The 18,148-nt window shown below is 48.0% G+C and overlaps 1 protein-coding gene across 1 annotated transcript in view; it reads left to right on the forward strand.

Annotated features, from left to right (window-relative positions):
• The first annotated feature begins 4,442 nt into the window (after positions 1–4,442).
• LEMD3 (LEM domain containing 3) overlaps positions 4,443–18,148 on the forward strand; it is a 43,189-nt gene continuing 29,483 nt past the window's right edge. Inside the window, exons 1-2 of the mRNA XM_039914116.1 lie at positions 4,443–4,813; positions 4,901–5,468. Coding sequence (XP_039770050.1) covers positions 4,463–4,813; positions 4,901–5,468 — 919 coding nt within the window. The 5' untranslated portion in view covers positions 4,443–4,462. The remainder of the gene's footprint in view (positions 4,814–4,900; positions 5,469–18,148) is intronic.

An 18,148-nucleotide genomic window follows, 5' to 3' on the forward strand; every position in this document is an offset into this window, starting at 1 on the left:
GAGAGGGAGTAGGGGAGATGAGGGCTTAGTTGGGGAAGGCTTTTTGGAGGAGGTGTGATTTTAATAAGGCTTTGAAAGAGGGGAGAGTAGAAGAATGTTACATATGGAGGGGGAGGGAGTTCCAGGCCAGAGGGAGAAAGTGGGCAAGGTGTCAGGAGAGAGATGAGATTGAGGTACAGTGCATAGGTTGGCATTAGAGAAGCGAAGTGTGCGGACTAGGCTGTAGTAGGAAATCAGTGAGGTAAGGAAGGAGGGGGTGAGCTGATTGAGTGCTTTAAAGCCGGTGGGAAGGAGTTTCTGTTCGATGAGGAGGTAGACGGGCAACCACCGGAGGTTCTTGATTAGCGGAGAAATGTGGACTGAACTTTTTTTTAGAAAACTGATCCCAGCAGAAGAGTGAAGAAAGGACTGGCGTGGGGAGAGACAGGAAGGCAGGGAGGTGAAAGAGGAGGCTGATGTAGTCATTAATACTTGGACTAATGATTTCACCTGAACCTTCCCTCTCGTGTTCTTTAGCTGGAAAATCAGAGACGCGTTTATGGACATGTTCTTTCACTCTTTTGCTTCCCCTCGTTGTAATTTATTTTAAAGTCTATCTCTTCCACTAGACTGTAAATTCCTTGATGACAGGGATCACGTCTACCAACTCTACTGTACTCTCCCAAGCACTGAGTAGAGTGTTCTGCACAAAACAGTGCTCAGTCAATACTGAAGGAGGGATTGGTTGAGGGAGTGAGGGGAGACAGGCGATTTTAAGGGAGAGTGAGGGGGAGGCTGAGTGGGGGTAAACCGAGATAGAGATAAGGCTGAGGAGTTGGAGGGGTTACTGTGGCAGGTAAGAGAGCGAGTAGCTGAGAGCTACGATTTATACAGTGTTCCTGGAGTCCCCATTACGTAGTCCTTGGGCAACGTACCACTGGACATATTTGGGGTGGAATGCAATTATCAAGCCCAGTATCATCTGCGGCTGGTATGGTAGTGTTTACTTGAAAGGTATGCCTCACCGCTTATGCATGAAAAGTATTTCAGGAAAATCAGGTCAGCTGTTCTTTCTGGGTAACTTTCTGGGACAATCACCATAGTAACAGAATGATATTCTTTTATCATTAGAGTGTTATATTTTTATCCAGTTGGCTTTTGCTCCGTGTTTAAAAACAAAATGCTACAATAATTTAAGGGATTATAATAAAAGCAGGGTATTTTGGCAACATAAATTTAGCAAATAAGAAGGAGAAATTAAAGGATTTAACAGACGAGGCCATAAATTATCTTTGCATGGATGGAACCATGAGGTAGGTGGAACTGGGAGACCACAGCAATAAACCCTTCCTCAGCCACCTTAGCACTATGATTTTATGGGTTTTTTTATAGTATTTGTTAAGCACTTACTATGCAGGCACTGTACTAAGTGCTTAGGTAGATATAAACTAGACAGGTTGGACATCGTCCGTGTCCCTCCCGCAGTGGGGCTCCTCATCTTAATCCCCCTTTTACAGATGAGGGAATTGAGGCCCGGAGAAGTGACGTGACTTGTCCAAGGTCACACAGCAGACAAGTGGAGTAGCCAGAATTAGAACTCAGGTCCTTTTGACTCTCAGGCCTGCGCTATATGCACTAGACCATGCTGCTTCCCTCCTTTTTTTTGGCTGCAAGTAGCTCTTTAATCCCAGAGTTATTCTCATTGATCTGATGCTCGTATCTTTCTCTGGCCAGCATTCTCCACCTTAAAGGGAATCTAGTAACAAGTAGCAGTTAAGAAGCAAGAATCAGGCATGGTCAAAAGGTTGGCTTGGGGTGAGGAGCAAAACGTAAGAGCTGGAGTGTAGTGAGTGAAGAGAGCAGATAGTTTAGATTCGGGACCACGTGCCTTTCTATCCAGATGTTTATTTTCTGCTCCGATCCACCACACCACATCACAGCCCCTGTTAGAGTTCTGCGGCTTGGAGGGGATTTCCGAATTCACATTGGCCTGGGAAGGGTTTCTGGAGCCATTAAGGAGGTCAGGTACTGTGGGAAAAAACAGTTTTAGTACTGGGACAAATTGGCAGCCATTGGCCGCAGCCACAACACATGTGATGTCGCATGCGTCTCGGAGGTCTGGTTTTTTTTGGAGTGCCATCGCTGACTGGCCAACCCCATCGAGAGGCACCAAGGCACTTATGTTCTTTAAGAGTAGGGTATCCTTAGGCAGCTCTCGGCCGCTATTAACCGGTTGAATAATAATTATAATTATGGTATTTGTTTAGTGCTTACTATGTGCCAGGCACCGTATTAAGTGCTGGAATAGATACAAGCACATCGGTTGGATCCAGTCCCTGTCCCACATGGGGCTCACAGTCTCAATCCCCATTTTTCAGAGGAGGTCACTGAGGCCTAGAGAAGTGAAGCGACTTGCCCGAGGCCACCCAGCGGACATGTGGCGGAGTGGGGATTAGAACCCAGCTCCTTCTGACGCCCAGGCCTGGGCTCTAGTCACTATCGTACTCTCCCAAGCGCTTAGTACTATGCTCTGCACACAGCAAGGGCTCAATAAATACATATCCCGATGGGACCATGAGCCCGTCATTGGGCAGGGATTGTCTCTATCTGTTGCCGAATTGTACATTCCAAGCGCTTAGTCCAGTGCTTTGGCTCAGTGGCAAGAGCCCGGGCTTGGGAGTCAGAGGTCATGAGTTCTAATCCCCGCTCGGTCCTTGAGCTGTGTGACCTTGGGTAAGTCACTTCACTCCTCTGGGCCTCAATTCCCTCCTCTGTCAAATGGGGATGAAGACTGGGAGCCCCACGTGGGACAACCTGATCACCTTCTATCACCCCCAGCACTTAGCACATTGCTTTGCACAGAGTAAGTGCTTAACAAATGCCATCATTTTTAAAAATTTATTTCTTATTTATAGTAAGTGCTCAATAAATACTACTGAATGAATGAATGAAAGAAGGAATGAAAGAAGGAATGAATATATGAATGAATGAATAAAAGAAAGAATAAAATAATGAATGAAAGAATGAATATATGAATGAATGAAAGAAAGAATGAATGAAGGAAGGAATATATGAATGAAAGAATAAAAGAAAGAATGAAAGAATGAATATATGAATGAAAGAATGAAAGAATGAACGAATGAACGAATGAAGGAAGGAAGGAAGGAAGGAAGGAATATATGAATGAAAGAAGGAAAGAATGAAGGAAGGAATGAAAGAAAGAAAGAATGAATAAAGGAAAGAAAGGAAAGGAAGGAAGGAAGGAAGGAAGGAAGGAAGGAAGGAAGGAAGGAAGGAAGGAAGGAAGGAAGAAACAAGGAATATGTGAATGAAGGAATGAATATAAGAAAGAAATAAAGAAATAAAGAAAGAAGGAATGAATAGAATAATGAATGAATGAAATAATGTTGGTATTTGTTAAGTGCTTACTATGTGCAGAGCACTGTTCTAAGCGCTGGGGTAGATACAGGGTCATCAGGTTGTCCCACATGAGGCTCACAGTCTTCATCCCCCATTTTACAGATGAGGGAACTGAGGCACAGAGAAGTTAAGTGACTTGCCCACAGTCACACAGCTGACAAGCGGCAGAGCTGGGATTCGAACTCATGAGCCCTGACTCCAAAGCGGAAAGAAAGAAAGAAAGAAAGAAAGAAAGAAAGAAAGAAAGAAAGAAAGAAAGAAAGAAAGAAAGAAAGAAAGAAAGAAAGAAAGAAAAAGTGAATGAAGGAATGAATATAAGAAAGAAGGAATGAATAGAATAATGAATGAATGAAAGAAGGAAAGAAAGAAAGAAAAAGAAAGAAGGAATGAATAGAATAATGAATGAATGAATGAAAGAAAGAAAGAAGGAATGAATAGAATAATGAATGAATGAAAGAAGGAAAGAAAGAAAAAGAAAGAAGGAATGAATAGAATAATGAAAGAAAGAAAGAAAGAAAGAAGGAATGAATAGAATAATGAATGAATGAAAGAAGGAAAGAAAGAAAAAGAAAGAAAGAAGGAATGAATAGAATAATGAATGAATGAAAGAAGGAAAGAAAGAAAAAGAAAGAAAGAAGGAATGAATAGAATAATGAATGAATGAAAGAAAGAAGGAAAGAAAGAAAGGAAGAAGGTATGAATATATGAATGAAAGAAAGAAGGAAAGAAAGAAGGAAAGAATGAATGAATGAATACCGGCGCGAGGAACCAGGTAGGCTGCGGGGCCCCGCGGGGAGGATGGAGGAGCTGCGCGCATGCGCGCCGACGCGCGCTCCTCCCGCCTCAGGTGTCCGTCCCTCCTCCCCCCGCCGCCCCCTCCCCCCCGCTCAGGTGAGCCCTTTCCCGGCTTCCCATTGGCCAAGGCTCCGGAGGCGCTCGGCCGGGTCTAGTTCAGGGTCTCGGGCGTGGACGTCACTTCCGGTGCCGCGGTCGCGCGCGCGCGGGGCGGGGGCGGAGGGGGGGGGGAGGGGCCCCCCCGCTCGTAAAAGACCCGGGAGAGAAAATGGCGGCGGCGTCGGCGGCGCAGAGCCCCGGCCCGCCGCTGTCGGACGAGGAGCTGTTCTCGCAGCTGCGGCGCTTCGGCCTGTCCCCGGGCCCGGTGACGGAGAGCACCCGGCCGGTCTACCTGAAGAAGCTGAAGAAGCTGCGCGAGGAGGAGCAGCAGCAGCAGCAGCAGCAGCAGCAGCAGCAGCAGCAGCGGGCGGGCGGCCGCAGGCCGAGGGGCGGCCCCAACAATAAGACGGCGGCCGCCGGCGCCTCAGGACCGGCCCCGGGCGCCGAGCCGTCCGGCCCGCGGCCGCCCGCCGGGAAGGTGCTGCTGGGCTTCAGCTCCGACGAGTCGGACGCGGGGGAGGCGGACGGCGGCGGCGGCGGCGGCGGCGGGGGGCAGGACCGGCCGCCAGCGCCCGGCGGCCCCGACCCCTCGGCCTCCGCCAGGAAGCCGCACTCGTGGTGGGGCGGCGGCAGGGACAAGCCCCGCGCCGTCAACGGACACCGGGCCCTCGCCGTCCCGGGCCGGGAGGACTACTCCGACTCGGACGACGACGCCGCCGCCGCCGCCGCCGCCGCCGCCGCCGCCGAGCCCGTCGCCCGGCCGCGGAGGGGCCACGGCGCCGTGGTGTCCTGCTCGCCCTCCCGGGCGCCCGCGCCGGGGGGCCCGGCCGACGCCCCCCGCTTCCGCGCCCACCCGCCCAAGAGAGGCAGCCCCCTGCCGCAGAGCCCCGCTGCGGACGCGGCCCCTCGCCGGGGCGGCGATCCCCCGGGGGCCCGAGGAGCGGCCAACCACCTGAACCACAACCACACGCACCCCAAGGGCCCGCCCGGCCCGCCCGAGGAGGAGCAGCTGCTGCAGCAGTTCAAGCGGGAGGAGGTGGCCGCCCCCGCCGCCTTCAGCGCCCACTCCCTGTCCATGTCCCTCCTCACCGCCGCCTGCCTCTTCTTCCTCCTCCTGGGCCTCACCTACCTCGGCATGAGAGGGACGGGAGCCTCGGAGGACGCGCGGCTCAACAGTGAGTATCGACAAATCGCTGGGGAGGAGGAGCAAGAAGAAGAAGAAGAATGATGGTATTCGTTAAGCGCTTACTCTGTGCGGAGCCCTGGTCTGAGCGCTGCGGTAGGTCCCGGCTCATCGGGTTGTCCCACGCGAGGCTCACCGTTAACCCCCGTTTTACAGAGGAGGTCACTGAGGCACAGAGAAGTGAAGTGACTTGCCCACAGGCACACAGCTGACAAGTGGCGGAGCCGGGAGTCGAACCCATGACCTCTGCCTCCCAAGCCCGGGCTCTTGCCACTGAGCCACGCCGCTTCTCTGAAGAAACCTTCCCCCCTTCCCCGTGCCCAGCGATTTTCCCCCCTTTCCGGGGCATTTAGGCATTCACTCATTCGATAGGATTTATTGAGCGCCTCCTATGTGCAGAGCACTGGACTAAGCGCTTGCAATGGACAAACAGAGACAGTCCCTGCCCTTTGACGGGCTGACAGGCCGCTTACGGGGCGCAGAGCACTGGACTGGACACCAAGGAGAGGGCGGTGGATGCCCGGTTCAACCGCAGAGCCCTCCCGCACACTTCCAGGGGAAGGGGGAAACGCTGGCATCTTCAGAATGGTTTTCCTGGAGAGCTTTTGTGGCGCTTGGCCATCCAGTAGTCAATTAGTGGGATTTACTGAGCACCTGCAGGGTGCAGAGCACTGGACGAAGCGCCAGGGAGAGGCCGGTGGATGCCCAGTTCAACCGCAGAGCCCTCCCACACATTTCGAGGGGAAGGGGGAAACGCTGGCATCTTCAGAATGGTTTGCCTGGAGAGCTTTCGTGGCGCTTGGCCATCCAGTAGTCATTAGTGGGATTTATTGAGCACCTGCAGGGTGCAGAGCACTGGACGAAGCGCCAGGGAGAGGCCGGTGAATGCCCAGTTCAACCGCAGAGCCCTCCCACACACTTCGAGGGGAAGGGGGAAACGCTGGCATCTTCAGAATGGTTTTCCTGGAGAGCTTTCGTGGCGCTTGGCCATCCAGTAGTCATTAGTGGGATTTATTGAGCGCTTGCAGATGCAGAGCACTGGACTAAGTGCCAGGGAGAGAGCAGTGGATGCTCAGTTCAACCGCTGAGCCCTTCCATGCACTTCAAGGGGAACGGTGAAAGGCTAGCATCTTCAGAATGGTTTTCCCAGAGAGCTTTTGTGTAGCTTGACCATCCAGTAGTCATCATCGGTGGGATTTGTTGAGCGCTTGCAGGGTGCAGAGCACTGGACGAAGCGCCAGGGAGAGGGCGGTGGATGCCCAGTTCAACCGCAGAGCCCTCCCGCACACTTCAAGGGGAATGGTGAAACACTGGCATCTTCATTCAATAGTATTTATTGAGTGCTTACTGTGTGCAGAGCACTGTACTAAGCGCTTGGAATGTTCAAATCGGCAACAAATAGTCAGTCCCTGCCCATTGACGGACTTCGGAATGGTTTTCCTGGAGAGCTTTTGTGTAGCTTGACCATCCAGTCGTCATCGTCATCGGTGGGGTTTATTGAGCGTTTGCAGGGTGCAGAGCACTGAACTAAACGCCTGGGAGAGGGAGGTGGGTGCTCAGTTCAACCGCAGAGCCCTCCCGCACACTTCAAGGGGAACAGTGAAGCGCTGGCATCTTCAGAATGGTTTTCCCGGAGAGCTTTTGTGTAGCTTGACCATCCAATAGTCATCATCATCGGTGGGATTTATTGAGTGCTCACTGGGTGCAGAGCACTGGACTGAGCACCTGGGAGAGGGCGGTATGACAGTTGATAGGCACGTTTCCTGCCCACAGAGAGCTTCTAGTCATTAGATGCCCAGTTCAACCGCAGAAACCTCCCACACACTTCCAGGGGAACAGTGAAACATTGGCATCTTCAGAGTGGGTTTCCCGGAAAGCTTTTGTGTAGTCTGACCATCCGGTAACCATCATCATCGATGGGATTTATTGAGCGCTCACTGGGTGCAGAGCACTGGACTAAGCACTTGGGAGAGGGCGGTATGATAGTTGATAGGCACGTTTCCTGCCCACAAAGAGGTTCTAGTCATTAGGTGCCCAGTTCAACTGCAGAGCCCTCCCACACACGCAAAGGGGAACGGCGAAGCCCTGCCATCTCAGAATGGTTTTCCGGAAGGCTTTTGTTTAGCTTGAACGTCCAGTGATCATTATCATCATCAGTGGGATTTATTGACTGCTTACTGGGTTCAGAGCACTGTGCTAAGCGCTTGGGAGAAAGCAATACAACAGAGTTAGTAGGCCAATGCCCTGCCCTTAAAGAGCTTATAGTCATTAGAGGCCCAAATCAAATGCAGAACCCTCCCTGCACTTTAAAGGGGTGAAAGGGGGAGTGGTGAAGCACTGGCTTCTTCGGAGAGGTTTTGTTGAGCTTGACTGTCCGCACCTTATCAGCTGTGTGACTTTGGGCAAGTCATTCTCTGTGCCTCAGTTTCCTCATCATGTGATCGTCATCGGGATTTCCGCTAAGCCGCACTGCTTCTCTGTACGACAGAATTGGTAGCCACGTTCCCTTCCCCCCAGAGAGCTTACAGTCATCAGATGCCCAAATCACCCGCAGAACCCGTCCACTCAGTGGTATGGAGTAAGCAGTGTGGCTTAGTGGAAAGAGCATGGGTTTGGAAGTCAGAGATCGTGGGTTCTAGTCCCGGCTCCGCGACTTATCAGCTGTTTGACTTCACTTCTCTGTGCCTCAGATCCCTCATCTGTAAAATGGGGATTAAGACTGTGAGCCCCACGTGGGACAACCCGATTACCTTGTATCTACCCCAGCGCTTAGATCAGTACCTGGAGCATTGTAAGTGCTTAGCAAATACCATTATTATTATTATTACTATTTATTGAGTGCTTACTGTGTGCAGAGCACTGTGCCAAGCCCTTGGGAGAGGACACTACAACCAAGTTGGCAGACAAGTTCCAGCCCACAAGGAGCTCTAAGTCTAGGGGATGAGCACACGGTTTGCCAAAGTCAAACACAGAACCCTCCCCGCACTTTAAGGGGCGAAAAGAGAACTGGCATCTTCAGAATGGTTTCCAGAGAGCTCTCGTTTAGCCTGCACGTCCATTAACCATCATCATCAATGGCATTTATCGAGCGCTTACTATGAGCAGAGCATTGTACCAAGCGCTTGGGAGTGTACAGTACAGCAGAGTTGGCAGTCAGGTTTCCTGCCCTCAACAAACCTCCAGTCTAATGGGGTAGACATTCTCAGACATTGATGAGCTCATGAAAGATGAGTTGGAATTTGCAGATCAGTTATTACGGTTTGCTCACATCGATGAGTGTAAACCTTCAGGCTGGTTTGCACTCATATACTCTTCCTTATACTTTGAAAATCTCTGATGTAGAGCCTTGTGTCCAGTGCATGTGTGTGTGTGTTCGGGCTAGAAAATGGAAGAATAAGAGGAATGGATAACACTTTTTTGCTCTCTTTAGCCATGGCAATAGACAAACTTTTTTGGGGGGGTGGGCGGTGGGGGGAGAGTGGATCCATCAAAATACACTTAATCCTTATGTATTTATAGATGGTGTTTCAGTTTGTGTGAATGGACTCTGTTTCAGATTGGTAGGTTAACATTTGAGAAGAATGATGCAGCCTACCCACAAATGAGACTTTTTCTCCCCATCCAAAGTGCTTTTCTAACCTGGGAAGAGAATCTTTTGTAATGAAAGTCATTTGTTTTTTTCTATGAATGAAATTCCTGACCCCTGGTCTTGCCCAGCGTCTGATGAAATGTGATTTTATATTCATACCAAACACCAAAGAGTATAATCCTTGAATTTTCAAGTAATAGATGTCTGCTGTGTTTTATGTTTGGCTTATATACTTTATTTTTAATTTTAGGGGAATGCATTGGGATAGTCACAGACCACATTTTAGGAGTGGAAGTGAATAGCTCCTTTAAAATTTAGGATCCAAAATCAGTCAACCCAGCTGCTCAGGTAGTATTGACTCCTTTGATAATCCTGTTTGGATCCATTTGGACATCTTATACTTGTTAAAAGAGAAGCAGCATGATCTAGTGGGCACAGCTAGGCCTCGGAGTCAGAAGGATCTGATCCTGGCTCTGCCACTTGTCTTCTGTGTGACCTTGGACAAGTCACTTCTCTGTTCCTCACTTCCCTCCTCTGTACAATTGGAATTAAACCTGTGAGCCCCATGTGGGACACGGACTGTGTCCAAACTGGTTAGCTTGTATCTACTCCAGCGCTTAGTACACTGCCTGCCACATAGCGCTGAGCAAAGACCGTAAAGAAAGTAATGGAACAAAAATGTTTTTCAGAAGCCAAACTGCGCTCATGCTTTATTTTAGAAAATTAATAGATTTTTAACAAGTGATACCTATTTAAATTTTAAGACAAAGTTTCCTGCATTTAAAGAAAAAAATCAATACTTATTCAGTGCCTGTTTTGTGCCGTACACTATACTAAAGCTTTAGGACAGCGCACTTTGATTGGAGAGCGGTCCCTGGCCTCAGCTTACAGTTTGTTGTGTTTTTTTTTTTAACAGGGGAGATTGATAACCAAACACAAGCCATTTACAAGTAGAGAAAGATACAGTCTTTCAGCTGGTGATAGTTGAAGTGTGGAAGATTAAATGTAAATTATTATAAATTAAGAATATGTGCAAATTCTGTGGGTAGGTGACCATGTGTGCCCAGAGGTACTGTTGGCATGGACACATCCAGGGAAAGGTGGAGATTAATTAAGGAAAGCCTTTTGTAGGAGGTGGGTTTTCAGGAAGAATTTCAAGATATTAATAATAGTATTTAAGCTCTTTGAGCTGAGCACTGTACTAGTTGTTGGGGTAGATGCAGTATGATCAGATCAGAGACAGGCCCTGGCTCGCATACAGAGCCCACTTTCTAAGACAACGAGAGACCAGGTATTTGATCCCCATTTAAGAGGAGTAAACTGAGGCACCAAATTGTGGCTTCTCCAAAGCCAACCAGAAGGCAGGTGGCAGAGGAGGGATTAGAACCCACGACCCTTTGATTCCCAGGCCCGTGCTCTATCTGCTTTGACCAAGCTGTAGTATGGTGGATTTGTAGGGGGAGGGCTTCAGATGGGCTAATTTTGGAATGAGTGAAGGGCGTGGGCTGGGATGTAGGGAAAGAGAGCTGATGTACCTTAAAGCCAATGATTGTGGTTGGTGCAGAGAGGGATAGGTAGCCGTTGGAGGACCCTTTTTTTAAAATGGTATTTGTTAAACATTCTTACAAGCCCGACTTGTAAGTGACTTGAGGTCAGGAACTGCCTTCTCTTGTACTCTCCCAAGTTCATTGTACAGTGCTTCTGACACAGTAGGTGACTCGATGTGTGCTATTAATGGATCAAGTTGATCCTGGCTGGTCGATAGTTATTTTCAGGGTTGAATTGGCTGAATTAAGAATGAGTTGCCTTTATGAAACAGCATTCTGTCTTTAGAAAACAAGGTGATAGTTGTGTGAAATACTAGAAACGATGCTACCTTTCCATTTAAATGAAAACCAGGAATAAGTGTAATTTGACTAAGCATCTTCAATTTGAGGTAGTTTACAGGCACGTTGATGTATCACTTCACTTTTCTGCGAGACAGAAAGAAAGCTTTTGTTGAACCCTGGCCAGGATTATTTTTACTGAAGCATATTTTTTCATCATCACCAATAGTGTTTGAGCACCTCTTTTGAGCACATTACTGTGGTGAGCGTTTAGGGACCTTTCCCTAAAAGTAAACACAGCTCCCTACGCTCAGGTGTACAGTCCAAATGGGGAGACAGGCAAGCACAAAATGTAGGCATACAATGGGAACAAGAGTGAAAACCGAGATACAACTGACACAAATGAAGCTAACTAATAAAGGGAGTAAGCAAGCAGATATGGCTAACGAGGGTGGCTGATGGAAAATTATGTGGTCTCACGAGAAGGGCTGTTTTTTTGGGTGTCAGGAGACCGGCTGTAGTTAATTATACTGTTGACCTGCTGCATGACTTTGGGTGAGTCCCTTGACCTCTGTTTCCCCAACTCTTAAATGGGGATGATATGATCTACCTTTCCCTACCACAGAAGAATGTTGAAGAGGATAAATTGAGGTAATTGATGTGAAAGTCCTTTGGAATAAAGAGCATTGCATAACTTAAAACATTATTATTAAGGAATGCTATGATCAGAGAAATGGAGATGAGTTGGGAATGCCTTTTGGAGGAGGTGGCTTTTAAGTGGGGAAGGATGCTTTTGGGTGGATTTGAGAGGGAGGGAATCCTAGGCGGGAGAAAGGGCATGCACAATTCATTCATTCAGTAGTATTTATTGAGCACTTACTATGTGCAGAGCACTGGACTAAGCGCTTGAAATGTACAGTTCGGCAACAGGTAGAGACAATCCCTGCCCAATGATGGGCTTACAATGGGACAGAGACAGGAGGATCAAGAACAGGGTGGATACCAACTTACCTTGGGAAGAGTGGAGAATGTAGGGATACAAACTGCCATTTCACTAGGGGCAAGAAACAACCTCTCAGTGCCTCAGTTTCCTCAACTGTAAAATGGGGGATTCAAAATTGTTCTTCTCTTTACTGTGAGACCCATGTGGGATAAGGATTGTCTAACCTCATTGTCTTGTATCTACCTCAGTGCTTAACACAGTGCTTGTGTAGAGTGAGTGCTGAACAGATACCAAAATCATCGTAGTAAATGCTTAACAAATTCCACTGTTGTTATTATTTCAGTTATTTTGAGCAGAAGGGATGGAAGACAGGTAGCCTAAGAAGATGCTTGATTTGCAGTTAAAAAGGGTGACTATTTAAGAAAGGCTTTCTGAGGTGGGGGGGAGTTAGGTACTTCAAGAAGATTATCGGAGCAATTGACTGTAGATTAGAGGGAAGAATAATAGTAATAATCATGGTATCTGTTAAGCGCTTACTATGTTCCAGACATGGTTCTAAGTGCTGGAAGAGAGGGGCTGGAGGCAGGGGGACCAGAAAGGCGATTCATGCAGTCCTTTATCCAGGAGTTGATGGGGGTTTGGACATGGCTGTTGGCTATATAAGTGGAGAGGAAGGGGTGGACCTGGGAAATACCGTGGCTGAAAATCCAGCAGGATTTAGATTTAGCGAGTGTAGCAGGCGATAGGCAAAAAAGAGTCAAGTGTGTGAGTTTCTGGATGTCTTCCCTTCCTCTTGACCCTTTCCTTCTCATAGAAACTTTCCGGCCTTAGTTTCACCGACAGCATTGCGGAAGTGAAGGTGACCTTTGGGAAAGTTCAAAACTGACATTCTCTTTGCTGGAGAAAGTCATTAGGATTATAAAGAGGAAGGATGGGGGGCACCGTGGGGGCTTTAGGAGGGAGGTAAAGGCTTGGAATAGGTGGGGGGCATGGGGAGGGGGCCCATAGACGTGGGAGTCCGTGTAATGTGTTTGAACTGGTGAAGGGGCAGAGTTCAGCCAGCACACACGAAGGGGCAGAAGTCAGCCTGGCTGGCCAGTTTCTGCCACAACACTAATCTCCGTGGGTGCAGAAGCTGAGGAGGCAGGTTGTAGGGGTTGATAGTGCAAGAGAGATGGCGGGGCAGAGGAATTGAATTTAGTAGAGCGGGTTATATTGAAGGTGTGGAACTTTGCTTTTAGGGAGGACGGGAATGACGGGGACTCCAGGATTGGTGGAGGGGGTCCAGGGGCTCGGGGTCTCGGTGATGAAGGAGACTTGGGAAAGGTCAGTGGTTGCAGGTCGGGTGAAAAGGAGCTTGTGGTCAGAAATCGGTAATTCAGCATTGGTAGGGGGCGGAGGTGGTGAAGTCAGAGCTGTGGTCACTTAGTCATACTTATCGAGCCGCATACTATCTGCAGAGCACTGTACTAAGCACTCGAGAGAGGGCGATTTGACAATGTAACAGACATATTCCCTGCCCACAACGAACTTACTGGTAGTTGAGTTCCATCTTGTCATGTGACTGACGTGAGGTGGAGTGGGGAGGTCAGCAGAGTCTTCTAGTTGGGGGAAGCAGGAGGTGTGCAAGATCAAGTGATGTATCGTGATAACTAGCACCGGTGTCTTAAAAACACATTTGAAACCAGAGAATTCCTGTGATCTGAATCAGTCTCGGAACAACCTGTTAATCTTGCTCATTTCCAGGAATTTGGAACCATCAGGGTTTCTTACTCCTGTCCTCTCGCGGCTTTTGCCCTGTGCATTTCCCTTTCTCTCATTCCAAAAGGCAAATACATTCTAGATTCAAGTGACAAATTCTGTGAAGTTACTGAAGTTGGAAAACTATTTTACTACCTTCAGAGAATGTCAGGAGTGTCTCCATAGGCCAATTTTTTATGGTCACTGTTCAGAAGGAAATACCTTATATTCCACTCTTTGGAACTTGTGCACCAACTCTGTTATATGGTTCTCTCCCAAGCACTTAATACAGTGCCGTGTACAAAGTAAGCTCTCAGATACAGCTGATTGATTTCAAATTTGATAGAAATCACACCTCCTCCTGGAGGCTTTCCTTGATGATTTCCAGGTTCCTCTGTTCATATCCTCCCCCTGCCAAAGAATCGATTAGTGGTATTTATTGAGCCTTGCTGTTTGCAGAGTACTGTAAACCCATGGTGGGCAGGGAATGTGTCTGTTGTTATATCGTACTCTCTCAAGTGCTTAGTACAGTGCTCTGCACAGAGTAAGCACTCATTAACTATTATAAGCACTTGGAAGAGCACAGTAGGGTTGGTAGACGAGATCCCTGCCCTCAAGGAATTTGGTCTAATGGAGGAGTTTACAGTCTCATTGCATTTCTACCCCACCTAAGCACTTAAGTAATAATAAGTGTTGTTGGTGTTTAAGTGTTTACTCTGTGTCAAGCAGGATTCTAAGCCTTGGTGCAGATACAAGTTAATCATATGGGACACAGTTCCTATCCCACATGGGACTCACAGTCTAAGAATGAGGGAGGAAAAGCACTGAATCCCCATTTTGTAGATGAGGTACCTAAGACACAGAGAAGTTAAGACATACAGCAGGCAGTTGGCAAGACCTAGGATTAGAACCCAGGTCCTCTGACTCTCAGGCCCCATGTTCTCTCCACTAGAGCAACCTGCAACCCCAGTTGCCCATGGTATTTTAGAGCTCATCTTGTATAGCCTTTTAACTCAGAACCAACTCATATCACACCTATCCCCCTCTTCCCTGTACTGTGCCTCTTTCCCACTTGATTTTATTCTCCTCGAGGGCAGGAACCATATGTGCTAATTCAATTGTGTTCACCCATGCACTTGGGGCAGTGCTCCTCATACAGTAGGTGCTCAATAAATACTGCCGATTGCTTAGTGGAATGGGAGAAGGAAGCAGGGAAGTTTTCAGGAGACATACACAAAGAATCAATCCTATGCATGACATACCATTATTATTATCTTTATTATCATTATTACTGCTAATAACCTGCTACCTTGTCTGCATCCACCCAATTTCAAATTCTAGCATACAGGGTTGCAGCAAAGTATTCGTTTCCAACTCCATTTTTTAGCATGAAAATTAGACTAGTAACTTGAATGCTGTTGAGCTGGAGGGATTTAATTTTTGTTTTTTGTTCTTAAACGTGCTCCTTGTCCCGGTCTGCTAACAAACTTTTAGGTCCTGAAGCAGGAGTCTCTTGCTTGTTGGTATATCTGTAGTCGCACTGTACATTTTATATGGGTAAGGGTACTTATGCTCCCAAAATAAGGGCAAAGGCGCTCTTGTGCAAAGTTATAAATACCAAAAACTGTCAAACGAATAAAAGTGTACAGAGAGGCTCACAATCTAACATTGACTGTGTAATACCGGCAAATGCCATTTTTATGGGATACATTCAGCTCGGCTATAAAATGTGTTTATGACCCAATTTGAATACAACACGTTCTTTCCCACAACAGGAGTCTGTTCTCCGTATATCACGACTCACAGGTCGGTGCGATTCAGGGTAGAAAGGAAGATTTGTGCACTGGCCCGCCATGGTGTGAGGCTCCTGTGTTTCTCGGCCCCTGTTTTTGCTTTACTGACCTGCATCGTTACGGTATTCTGTATTTTCACAACTGTACGGTAGTGAATGCAGTAAAATAACAGGCAAGTTTATAAGCCTTCTGTTCACGACGGATGTCGTAACAGTGCAGACATTTGTCCTTAAAAATATCAGCCGTTGTGGTATCCCTGAACCTTCTGTCCCCCTTACCCCTAAACCAGTCGTGTCCAGTTTTTACTTTAGCACAATTTTCCCAGAACAGGAAGTTTTTCAAGGACATGCCCTCTGTATTTTAGGTCACCTTTGGACATTTGATCGATTTGTCTGCAGTGTATGGAACTATATCCTTTTACGAAGTTGAGTACCAGCTGCCCAGCACCTTGACACAGGTGACCTTCTCCCCCGAGATACCTTTGTAAATATTCCATTGGAGACCCCAAATCCACAGTTTTCTTGAGGCGCCAACCAAAGCAGGTATAATGCAGCCAGTTGCGCCTGACTGTTGGAGTGATAAGTCCGGCACCAGGCTTTTGCAGTAACAGCCCTGGCGACCTCAAGGACTGCTGCATATGAGGTGGGCAGACAGGACCCTTGAAGGTCACGAAAGCAGGATTCACACAACGGGCGATTCGTTTCTGTCTGGTTCTGCACGCTCTTCTCTTTTTCCAGTAGGATGACACACTCTGTAGAAATACTGCAGCTCAGCTGCCACCCCAAGTTCCCGCTTCAAACTGGGGGTGCTCCAGGTAGGCAGTGTGTGTTTCCCCAGGCGGGTTCCCGGTATAAGTCGTGGGCAGGGATCTGTCGCTCTTCCCAAGCACTCAGTCTCTTGCTTGGCCCAGGGGATAGAGCACAAGCCTGGGCATCAGAAGGACCTGGGTTCTAATCCTGGATCTGCCACTTGTCTGCCGTGTGAGCTTGGGCAACCCACTTTACTTCTCTATGCCTCAGTTCCCTCCTCTGTAAAACGAAGATTAAGACTGTGAACCCCACATGGGATGGGGACTATATCCAATCTAATTAGCTTGTATCTACCCCAGTGCTCAGAAAAGTGCCTGTTACCTAGTAAGGGCTTAACAAATACCATAAAAAACAAAAAAATCCCCGGCATCCTTAAGCCCTTCTCTTCCCCCTTCTGCCCCTCCCCTGTCTAGTGGGCAGATCGGAACAGGGCTGCTCAGCAGACAGTGCACACCGCCGGCTGGCTCAGGTTTCGGAAACTTCCCAGGGTGGCTCATCTGTCACGGGTCCCCCGTGCCAGCAAGCAACACGGCAAGCTGGCAAGACACCTCCTGCCAGTGCGTGGGGAATCCTGGTTGCGGTTTTCAAATCATTATTCTCCTGAGGGCTCCAGGTGAATACTGGCCGTGGCGGATCATCAGAAGTTACGAGAAGCAGTGTGGCTTTTAGTGGATAGAGCACGGGCCTGGGTTCTAATCCTGGCTCCACCACGTGTCTGCTCTGTGACTTTGGGCAAATTGCTTCACTTCCCTGGGGCTCAGTTCCCTCACCAGTAAAATGGGGATTAAGACTATGAGACCCACGTGGGGCAGGGACTGTGTCCAATTTGCTTAACTTGTATCTACCCTAGTTCTTAGAACAGTGCTTGGCACATAGTAAGCGCTTAACAGATGCTATTATTATTGTCATTTTTATGATGATGATGATGATCTGATTGAGCTTGAATTCAGGCCACAGAACTCCGGTTCCAGCCTAGAAGTGGAAACTACTTGTTGCAAGGGGAACCCTGAGAGCCGTGGGTATCTCTCAGGAGAGAAGAAGAGAGAAGAGTGGTTCTCTGCAGAACTCTGGGTTTGGAAACGCTATACCCTATCTTTTAACTGCTGTGCCCAGCTGTGTTGGGGAAATTGGGAATACTGGCCCTCTAAATTGGGGATTCTTGATTCTCCTCCCTCTAGACTGTAAATTCATTGTGGGCAGGGAATATCTGTTTATTGTTATATTGTACTCTCTCAAGTGCTTAGTACAGTGGTCTGCACATGGTAAGCGTTCAATAAATATGATTGAATGAATAGAGCAGAATGAATATTTTAGCCATCAACGATACCAGTGATGACATGTCAAGTGGGAGGTCAGGACCCTTAATGATGTTGATAATTATAATGGTAATACTGGCATGTATGTGCTGTGTGCCGACCCCATACTAAGCGCTGAGGTAGATGCGAAGATCAGCAGGCCCCCATGGGGCTCATACTGTAAGTAAAAGGGATCCTTGCCTTCGAGGAGCTTAAAGGCCTAGTAACCGGAGACAGATGGAAAGTGATTTAGAAATAGAAGAGAAAGGAAAAGTGGAAGTGCAGATGAGTAAGTATTTATAGTCGGGTGTGGAAGCTGATATGTGCTATGGGTGCATAAGTGCATTACAGGAACTACTGGGTTCTAATCCTGGCTCTGCCACTTGTCTGCCCTGTGACCTTGGGCAAGTCACTTCCCTTCTCTGGGCCTTAGTCACCTCATCTGTAAAATGGGGGTTAAGGCTGAGAGCCCCACGTGGGGCAAGGACCATGTCCAACCTTGCATCCACCCTAGAATACAGTATAAATTAGACTGTAAGCTTGTTGTGGGCAGGGAATGTGTCTATTGTACTCTCTCAAGCACTTAGTACAGGGCTTCATACGACTGACTGATTCCCCGGGGGCCTGGCACCTGGTAAGCACAAAACAAATACCATAAAAAAACAAAACTTATGCCT

The sequence above is a fragment of the Ornithorhynchus anatinus genome, chromosome 14 (assembly GCF_004115215.2).
Source record: "Ornithorhynchus anatinus isolate Pmale09 chromosome 14, mOrnAna1.pri.v4, whole genome shotgun sequence".
In the NCBI taxonomy this organism is placed as follows: Eukaryota; Metazoa; Chordata; class Mammalia; order Monotremata; family Ornithorhynchidae; genus Ornithorhynchus; species Ornithorhynchus anatinus.